Source organism: Callionymus lyra, chromosome 8 (assembly GCF_982586985.1).
Source record: "Callionymus lyra chromosome 8, fCalLyr1.hap1.1, whole genome shotgun sequence".
NCBI classification, from domain to species: Eukaryota; Metazoa; Chordata; class Actinopteri; order Syngnathiformes; family Callionymidae; genus Callionymus; species Callionymus lyra.
This window is the reverse complement of record NC_141825.1, coordinates 24,798,604-24,808,919: the sequence shown is the minus strand read 5'-3', so window position 1 is coordinate 24,808,919 and position 10,316 is coordinate 24,798,604. Positions and strand designations below refer to the sequence as shown.

General features: G+C 43.2%; 1 protein-coding gene across 1 annotated transcript in view; it reads right to left on the bottom strand.

Annotated features, from left to right (window-relative positions):
* Nucleotides 1–3,194: 3,194 nt before the first annotated feature.
* The window catches only part of LOC148074355 (F-actin-monooxygenase mical2b-like), a 38,079-nt gene continuing 30,957 nt past the window's right edge, over nucleotides 3,195–10,316 (bottom strand). Inside the window, exons 26-37 of the mRNA XM_087797647.1 lie at nucleotides 9,817–9,936; nucleotides 9,111–9,249; nucleotides 8,981–9,034; nucleotides 7,460–7,566; nucleotides 6,961–7,286; nucleotides 6,573–6,889; nucleotides 6,442–6,500; nucleotides 6,293–6,355; nucleotides 5,976–6,069; nucleotides 4,250–4,352; nucleotides 4,104–4,177; nucleotides 3,195–3,459 (exon numbers count right to left, since the gene is read on the bottom strand). Coding sequence (XP_087653773.1) covers nucleotides 3,260–3,459; nucleotides 4,104–4,177; nucleotides 4,250–4,352; nucleotides 5,976–6,069; nucleotides 6,293–6,355; nucleotides 6,442–6,500; nucleotides 6,573–6,889; nucleotides 6,961–7,286; nucleotides 7,460–7,566; nucleotides 8,981–9,034; nucleotides 9,111–9,249; nucleotides 9,817–9,936 — 1,656 coding nt within the window. The 3' untranslated portion in view covers nucleotides 3,195–3,259. The remainder of the gene's footprint in view (nucleotides 3,460–4,103; nucleotides 4,178–4,249; nucleotides 4,353–5,975; nucleotides 6,070–6,292; nucleotides 6,356–6,441; nucleotides 6,501–6,572; nucleotides 6,890–6,960; nucleotides 7,287–7,459; nucleotides 7,567–8,980; nucleotides 9,035–9,110; nucleotides 9,250–9,816; nucleotides 9,937–10,316) is intronic.

Here is a 10,316-nt window from a genome sequence, read left to right as displayed (position 1 = left end):
ATTGTCCAGTACTTGACTCTAGTGTTGTGATAGTGTAGTAACAAGTATATATGTGTAGTATTGTCCAGTACTTGACTCTGGTGTTGTGATAGTGTAGTAACAAGTATATATGTGTAGTATTGTCCAGTACTTGACTCTGGTGTTGTGATAGTGTAGTAACAAGTATATATGTGTAGTATTGTCCAGTACTTGACTCTGGTGTTGTGATAGTGTAGTAACAAGTATATATGTGTAGTATTGTCCAGTACTTGACTCTAGTGTTGTGATAGTGTAGTAACAAGTATATATGTGTAGTATTGTCCAGTACTTGACTCTGGTGTTGTGATAGTGTAGTAACAAGTATATATGTGTAGTATTGTCCAGTACTTGACTCTAGTGTTGTGATAGTGTAGTAACAAGTATATATGTGTAGTATTGTCCAGTACTTGACTCTGGTGTTGTGATAGTGTAGTAACAAGTATATATGTGTAGTATTGTCCAGTACTTGACTCTGGTGTTGTGATAGTGTAGTAACAAGTATATATGTGTAGTATTGTCCAGTACTTGACTCTGGTGTTGTGATAGTGTAGTAACAAGTATATATGTGTAGTATTGTCCAGTACTTGACTCTAGTGTTGTGATAGTGTAGTAACAAGTATATATGTGTAGTATTGTCCAGTACTTGACTCTGGTGTTGTGATAGTGTAGTAACAAGTATATATGTGTAGTATTGTCCAGTACTTGACTCTGGTGTTGTGATAGTGTAGTAACAAGTATATATGTGTAGTATTGTCCAGTACTTGACTCTGGTGTTGTGATAGTGTAGTAACAAGTATATATGTGTAGTATTGTCCAGTACTTGACTCTAGTGTTGTGATAGTGTAGTAACAAGTATATATGTGTAGTATTGTCCAGTACTTGACTCTAGTGTTGTGATAGTGTAGTAACAAGTATATATGTGTAGTATTGTCCAGTACTTGACTCTGGTGTTGTGATAGTGTAGTAACAAGTATATATGTGTAGTATTGTCCAGTACTTGACTCTGGTGTTGTGATAGTGTAGTAACAAGTATATATGTGTAGTATTGTCCAGTACTTGACTCTGGTGTTGTGATAGTGTAGTAACAAGTATATATGTGTAGTATTGTCCAGTACTTGACTCTAGTGTTGTGATAGTGTAGTAACAAGTATATATGTGTAGTATTGTCCAGTACTTGACTCTGGTGTTGTGATAGTGTAGTAACAAGTATATATGTGTAGTATTGTCCAGTACTTGACTCTAGTGTTGTGATAGTGTAGTAACAAGTATATATGTGTAGTATTGTCCAGTACTTGACTCTGGTGTTGTGATAGTGTAGTAACAAGTATATATGTGTAGTATTGTCCAGTACTTGACTCTAGTGTTGTGATAGTGTAGTAACAAGTATATATGTGTAGTATTGTTCAGTACTTGACTCTGGTGTTGTGATAGTGTAGTAACAAGTATATATGTGTAGTATTGTCCAGTACTTGACTCTAGTGTTGTGATAGTGTAGTAACAAGTATATATGTGTAGTATTGTCCAGTACTTGACTCTGGTGTTGTGATAGTGTAGTAACAAGTATATATGTGTAGTATTGTCCAGTACTTGACTCTAGTGTTGTGATAGTGTAGTAACAAGTATATATGTGTAGTATTGTCCAGTACTTGACTCTGGTGTTGTGATAGTGTAGTAACAAGTATATATGTGTAGTATTGTCCAGTACTTGACTCTAGTGTTGTGATAGTGTAGTAACAAGTATATATGTGTAGTATTGTTCAGTACTTGACTCTGGTGTAGTGATAGTGTAGTAACAAGTATATATGTGAAGTATTGTCCAGTACTTGACTCTGGTGTTGTGATAGTGTAGTAACAAGTATATATGTGTAGTATTGTCCAGTACTTGACTCTAGTGTTGTGATAGTGTAGTAACAAGTATATATGTGTAGTATTGTCCAGTACTTGACTCTGGTGTTGTGATAGTGTAGTAACAAGTATATATGTGTAGTATTGTCCAGTACTTGACTCTAGTGTTGTGATAGTGTAGTAACAAGTATATATGTGTAGTATTGTCCAGTACTTGACTCTGGTGTTGTGATAGTGTAGTAACAAGTATATATGTGTAGTATTGTCCAGTACTTGACTCTAGTGTTGTGATAGTGTAGTAACAAGTATATATGTGTAGTATTGTCCAGTACTTGACTCTGGTGTTGTGATAGTGTAGTAACAAGTATATATGTGTAGTATTGTCCAGTACTTGACTCTAGTGTTGTGATAGTGTAGTAACAAGTATATATGTGTAGTATTGTTCAGTACTTGACTCTGGTGTTGTGATAGTGTAGTAACAAGTATATATGTGTAGTATTGTCCAGTACTTGACTCTAGTGTTGTGATAGTGTAGTAACAAGTATATATGTGTAGTATTGTCCAGTACTTGACTCTGGTGTTGTGATAGTGTAGTAACAAGTATATATGTGTAGTATTGTCCAGTACTTGACTCTAGTGTTGTGATAGTGTAGTAACAAGTATATATGTGTAGTATTGTCCAGTACTTGACTCTAGTGTTGTGATAGTGTAGTAACAAGTATATATGTGTAGTATTGTCCAGTACTTGACTCTGGTGTTGTGATAGTGTAGTAACAAGTATATATGTGTAGTATTGTCCAGTACTTGACTCTGGTGTTGTGATACTGAGAGGAGAATATAGTGCCAACATTTTTTAATTGAATTAAAAAATGCTACGAATTTAAAAATAATTGAATTTAGGAAATTTATTTTTTAATTATTGGAATTGTATTATCAAACTTTAGGCGTTAAGTCATTAATTAAAAGAAAATATTTCAACCTTTTAATTTAATTTAATGTGATTTTCATTATTAATTTTAAATAATTCAATGCCTAAAACACAACATTTAAAAAATAAATAATCAAAGTTTCAACATTTTAAACATTAAATCTAAAATAAAATTCTGATGACGCTGATGTACTTCAGTTAAAAACAACGGTTAAGCTGCAAAAAAACCAAAACAATAGTTTGATAAACCTTTAGAGACCTTTAGGGACAATATTTAACTTTAGGAGGTCAAGGTCATGATATTTTTTTGTCAGATGTTGGCTTCAATAACCAGAAGTGTAGGTGACGTTCAAGATGATGATGAAGACGAATGTTAAAAAATAAATTCATTTTATTACAGGTTTGATAACACAGCAGCAGGACACACACACACACACACACACGCACTGAGTTCCTCCACTGAACCAATCAGATCTCTTCCAGCGGCGCCCAGTGCAGGTCGTACCCTCGTGCCAGCAGCAGACCCTCCAGGTCTCGGTCCTCGGCTCGCTCCTTCAGCCTCTGCTCCTCCATCTCCGACACCAGCCGGTCCCTCCTCTCCACCGTCCTCATGATCTCCGACAGAAGCTCCGCCTCCTGACGACGCTCTCGCCAGCTCTTCCTGGAGTCTGTAGACAAGGAGGTTTGATCAGAGTCTCTGGTGGTTATTTACTATAATACAAGATACTTAGTGATGTAGTGTGATAGTGTAGTAACAAGTATATATGTGTAGTATTGTCCAGTACTTGACTCTGGTGTTGTGATACTGTAGTAACAAGTATATATGTGTAGCATTGTCAGTACGTGACTCTTGACGAAGTCGTAACTGCTTTCATTTGTTTTCAAACCAAAATGTGTCCAAACATTAGCTTTAAAAGCTGCTGGAGTCACTGTATCCTCTCGTCCTCAGTCATTGGGATTGTATTGCTCCTTAACTGGAGAGGACGTAATGACTGCTGCCATCTATGGGACGGAAGTTTAATTGCAAAACAAAATTAAAAAAACTCAACTCAACTTCAAAAAAAATAATAATATATATATATATTTATATATTACACAAACTACATTGTAATTTAAACCATAAAAATAACTGTGATAAAATCAAATATTTATATATAGTACATTTATATTGTTTTTATTTTTTAAATACTGTTATAGTTTTGTTGAATATCAACACAGTACCATGAAGAAAGATTTCTTGAGTGCATCAATATTTCCTTCACACCACGAGTAAGACGTAATAAACAGAATCGTGTCCAGGACCGAATGTTACCGTCAGTGGACGTCCTGCGTCGATACTCCTGCTCCAGTCTGCACTGAGTGTCTTCCAGCTGCAGCTCCTGAGCGCTGGACACACAAGTTCATCACAGTTGGTGACGACAACAACAACAACAACAACAACACAACATGGACACTTACTGGATGTTGAGTTCCGACTCGAAGCGTTCCAGTCGGTTCTTCTCCAGGACCAGCTGGAACCAGCTCTGGTAGAGCCGGACCTCGTCGTCCCCTGGAGAAGGTTCTGGAGCGAGAAGACCAGAACTTTAGTGTGTCTGAAGCTACAGTGTTTGTGTGTCCGCGGCAACAACGTTTGCGTGTCCGCGGCAACAACGTTTGCGTGTCCGCGGCAACAATGTTTGTGTGTCTGCAGCTACAGTGTTTGCGTGTCCGCGGCAACAACGTTTTGCGTGTCCGCGGCAACAACGTTTGCGTGTCCGCGGCAACAACGTTTGCGCGTCCGCGGCAACAACGTTTGCGTGTCCGCGGCAACAACGTTTGCGTGTCCGCGGCAACAACGTTTGCGTGTCCGCGGCAACAACGTTTGCGTGTCCGCGGCAACAACGTTTGCGCGTCCGCAACAACAACGTTTGTGCGTCCGCGGCAACAACGTTTGCGCGTCCGCGGCAACAACGTTTGCGCGTCCGCGGCAACAACGTTTGCGTGTCCGCGGCAACAACGTTTGCGTGTCCGCGGCAACAACGTTTGCGTGTCCGCGGCAACAACGTTTGTGCGTCCGCAACAACAATGTTTGTGTGTCCGCGGCAACAAAGTTTGCTTGTCCGCGGCAACAACGTTTGTGCGTCCGCAACAACAACGTTTGTGTGTCCGCGGCAACAACGTTTGCGTGTCCGCGGCAACAACGTTTGCATGTCCGCGGCAACAACGTTTGCGTGTCCGCGGCAACAACGTTTGCTTGTCCGCGGCAACAACGTTTGCGTGTCCGCGGAAACAACGTTTGTGCGTCCGCAACAACAATGTTTGTGTGTCCGCGGCAACAACGTTAACGTGTCCGCGGTAACAACGTTTGTGCGTCCGCAACAACAATGTTTGTGTGTCAGCGGCAACAATGTTTGTGCGTCCGCAACAACAATGTTTGCGTGTCTGCGGCAACAATGTTTGCGTGTCTGCAGCAACAATGTTTGTGTGTCTGCGGCTACAATGTTTGTGTGTCTGCGGCTACAATGTTTGGTCGTCCGCGGCAACAATGTTTGTACGTCCGCAACAACAATGTTTGTGTGTCCGCGGCTACAATGTTTGCGCGTCCGCAACAACAATGTTTGCGCGTCCGCAACAACAATGTTTGTGTGTCCGCGGCTACAATGTGTGTCCGCGGCTACAATGTTTGCGCGTCCGCTGCAACAATGTTTGTGCGTCCACAACAACAATGTTTGTGTGTCCGCGGCTACAATGTGTGTCCGCGGCTACAATGTTTGTGCGTCCGCAACAACAATGTTTGTGCGTCTGCAACAACAATGTTTGTGCGTCCGCAACAACAATGTTTGTGCGTCCGCAACAACAATGTTTGTGCGTCTGCAACAACAATGTTTGTGCGTCCGCAACAACAATGTTTGTGCGTCCGCTGCAACAATGTTTGTGTGTCCGTGGCTACAATGTGTGTCCGCGACTACAATGTGTGTCAGCGGCAACAATGTTTGTGTGTCTGCATCAGTGAGTTATTAAGTGACGAAAAGAGGAAAGAGTAAGTGATTGAGTGAGTAAATGAGGAAGTGTGTCAGTGAGTGAGGAAGAGTGTGAGTGAGCGTGACAGTGAGTGAGTGAGTAAAGAGTGAGAGAGTGAGTGAGTGAGTGAGTGAGTGAGTGAGTGAGTGAGTGAGTGAGTGAGTGAGTGAGTGAGTGAGTTCACCTGCTTCTCCTCTGATCATCTTCTCTATCTCCACTCCTCGCTCTTCCACCTCCCTCTGCTTCTCTTCCACCTCCTCTAGTTGGCGCTGGATGGTCTGCAGACATGAAAGAGTGAACTCTGGATTCTTTACCATCAGCTTAACATGAAGAACATGAAGAACATGAAGAGCATGAAGAGCATGGAGAGCATGAAGAGCATGGAGAGCATGAAGAGCATGAAGAGCATGAAGAACATGAAGAGCATGAAGAGCATGAAGAGCATGAAGAACTTGAAGAACATGAAGACCATGAAGACCATGAAGAACATGAAGTTCTCACCTGAGCCTGGTGGAGTCTCTTCAACTCGTCTCGCTTGTTTTGTTGACTCCCGACGTCACAGCCCTGAGAGCAGAACCACAGATCACTCTCACTCTTTCATCACTCTCTTCCTCACTCACTCTCTCCTTCACACTCCTGCTCTCACTCACTCGTCTAGATGTTTCATCGTCTTCATCGCTGGATGTGTCCGCCAGGTTGTGTCTGGACGCTGAAAGAGTGAAACGAGTGTGAGACACATGTCCACAGAGTAAATTGAATCTTCTATGAAGTTGCTCCTCACCTGTGTTCCTCAGGTTCTTGAGGATGTTCCGGACCTCCTTCTGAACCTCTGGCTCCTCCTCCTTCTTCTTCTTCAGCCTCAGGGAGGAGAACAGGTTCAGGTTGCGGTGCGAAGGTTGACCCGGCTCGTCACAGAAGACGGCGCCCGAGTCCCGGCGGTTCCTCAGAGAGATGTGCTGCAGCAGAGCCGGCAGGTCTGGACCACCGTCTTCTCTCGTGGTCTCCTCCGAGGAGTCCGGACCCAGAGAGTTGAAGAGGAAGCTCAACGCTCCCTCAGACATCGGTCGCTGGCCGCGGCGCCGGTCCACCTGGCTCTGCCTGCAGGAGAGACCGGGTCAGAACCTTGACCTACAACTCTGAGACCAGAAGTTTCTGAGAGATGAACTGACGCTGAGGAGCAGCTGGAGAAGCTGAACGTCCGCTTGAAGGTGTCGGCGATGAGCTGCAACGTGGACGAGCTCTGGACCTTCTGAGGCTCTGCAGGAGCCTGGTGAGGGACCTCAGCTGGAGTTCTCTCGTCATCCTTCGGGGGGCGCTGCTGCTCCTCAGGCAGAACAGGTGAGTGACAGTCCAGCAGCTTCTCTTGGGCGCTCCGGGTCAGATTTAATCGTTTGTTGGGGGTCGACGAGAAGTGCGTCTTCGCCACCGGGTTCTTGTCCTCGCGGGTCGGTGCCGGAAGAATCTGAGGTTCAGTTCTGGATTTGCAGGTCGACTTCTGGAGACGACAGAACAGCAGAGCCTTGAAGATCAACGTCTGAGGAGAAGACTGGAGGTAGATAATGTGTGTGTGTGTGTGTGCGTGTGCATGTGAGCGTGTGCGTGTGTGTGTGCGTGTGCATGTGAGCGTGTGCGTGTGTGCTGAGAACACGCCGCTGATCTGGGACCTACTGCATCTTCCGTCTCCTGCTGGATCTCCTCGAAGTCCGAGTCCCCTTCAGGAACCGTCTCAGGAGGAGGTCCTCTCAGGGCGTGTCTGACGAAGAGCAGGGGGAACGCTGCACACAAACAATCAGCCACTTCATTATGACCACCTAGTGTGAGTACCAGACCGTGACAATATAGGGGTGAGTATTGTCTAGTATCTGTCGATACGATACATATCACAGGGACAACAACACAATATATCTTGATAGTGTAGTAACAAGTATGTATGTGTAGTATTGTCTAGTACTTGACTCTTGTGTTGTGATAGTGTAGTAACAAGTTTGTATGTGTAGTATTGTCAGTACTTGACTCTGGTGTTGTGATAGTGTAGTAACAAGTATATATGTGTAGTATTGTCCAGTACTTGACTCTGGTGTTGTGATAGTGTAGTAACAAGGATATATGTGTAGTATTGTCCAGTACTTGACTCTGGTGTTGTGATACTGTAGTAACAAGTATGTATGTGTAGTACTGTATTGTCGAGTACTTGACTTTGGTGTTGTGATAGTGTAGTAACAAGTATGTATGTGTAGTATTGTCGAGTACTTGACTTTGGTGTTGCGATACTGTAGTAACAAGTATGTATGTGTAGTACTGTATTGTCGAGTACTTGACTTTGGTGTTGTGATAGTGTAGTAACAAGTATGTATGTGTAGTATTGTCGAGTACTTGACTCTTGTGTTGTGATAGTGTAGTAACAAGTTTGTATGTGTAGTATTGTCAGTACTTGACTCTGGTGTTGTGATAGTGTAGTAACAAGTATGTATGTGTAGTATTGTCCAGTACTTGACTCTGGTGTTGTGATACTGTAGTAACAAGTATGTATGTGTAGTATTGTCGAGTACTTGACTTTGGTGTTGCGATACTGTAGTAACAAGTATGTATGTGTAGTATTGTCGAGTACTTGACTCTGGTGTTGCGATAGTGTAGTAACAAGTATATATGTGTAGTATTGTCCAGTACTTGACTCTGGTGTTGTGATAGTATAGTAACAAGTATATATGTGTAGTATTGTCGAGTATGTGACTCTGGTGTTGTGATAGTGTAGTACCAAGTATATATGTGTAGTATTGTCGAGTACTTGACTCTGGTGTTGTGATAGTGTAGTAACAAGTATATATGTGTAGTATTGTCAAGTAAGTGACTCTGGTGTTGTGATAGTGTAGTAACAAGTATATATGTGTAGTATTGTCAGTACATGACTCTTGATGAAGTCGTAACTGCTTTCATTTGTTTTCAAACAAAAATGTCAAAATATCAGCTTTGAAAGCTGCTGGAGTCACTGTATCCTCTCATCCTCAGTCATCATTGGCATCTTGCCAGATTTAAACAGTTAAGACTGCTGCCATCTAGAGGCCAGAAGCTTATGTGCAACCCAAAAATGAACCAACGCCTGGATACTTGTGAAATCATTGACAAAAATAATCGACACAGTTCACTCAGTTCACATCATGTTCCACCAGCAGATGGCGCTCACACACTCACCAGCTCTGATTCTGTTTCTCCAGCGATGGTTCAGTTTGGAGTCCGGTTCTGGTTCTGAGAGGCGGTAAATAAAAATGTTTTAAAAACACAAACCCGTTCACTGAAGTCAACGCTTCGCGGTGACACCGACCTTTGACCTCCTCCGCCGCAGAGGTCACGGAACAGGAAGTGACCTCGTCGTCGGTCTCCATCTTCTGCTCGGCGGACGTCTGGAGTTCTGGTGGCGGCGCTGTGGAGAGAGAGAGGTCGTGAGTGACCCCCGGAGGTCGTCAGATGAAGGGGTTACTTTTAAATTATTCACTCGTTCATATGTTTAATATACATTCAGAAGATTCTTAAAGTTACTAAACAAGTTTATATTCATAATATTGATTAAAGTGAGAGAAAAAAAAAAGTCACTTAAATCCACAGATCAGAGGTCAAGGTCAAGGAGAGTCGAGCCAGAGGGAGGAAACGTGAGCGAGGAGACAGAAGGATCCAGCAGATGAGAGGATGAACGAGATGAAGGAGATGATCATGTGACCTCGGAGCGTTAACGAGGAGGACGTGGGATTAGTGGAGGTCAAGTGGAGGTCGGGTGAAGGTCAGGTGAAGGTCGACGGGTGTGAGTGGAACAAACGACGAGGCCGGAGACGCAGTTAAAGAAAAATATTTATTGATATTTACAGCTCGTTCATCAACAATCAGCTCGACAGTAAACAGCGTCTCGGACGAAGACCTTCATCCTCGTCCGACGGCGCCTGAACGCGGCGTTTTTCCCGCCGCGCCTCAAGCTAACGACCCTCGGCCAATCAAGACAGAGCAGGAAAATAGTCGTTCGAGTCAGAGATTCAAACCCTCGACTCGCCGTGACACGAGAACGAGGCGGCGCCGGAAGAAAAGTCATCCGAGGGTCTTCTAGGAGGAACATGGGAGGGGGGTGAGGGGGGTCTGGCGGGTGAGGGGGGGGTCTCCTTCTGGAACAGACGGAACCACAGACACCATGATGAGGGTCGCGATGGGGGGGTGTTAGCAGGCACGAGCGTTAGAGGGTCAGTCATGTGACATCACACCTGACGACCGCTGTAGAGTCCAGACGTCAACCCCATGCTAACATGCTAACATGCTAACGCTGCAACACCGAGCACAACCAGCAGGGGGCAGTGGAAGGAGATCAGTGCCATCAGAATAACGGTTTAATTAAAGTGTTTAAATTTCTTTATTGAAATGTTTTTATTATTCAAGCATTTAATTTATATAATACATTTTGTTTTTAATAATTTACTTTATATTTTTAATGAATTAATTATTTTTAATGATAAGAATTAACATTTCAAACTCTAAAATTCATTTTTAA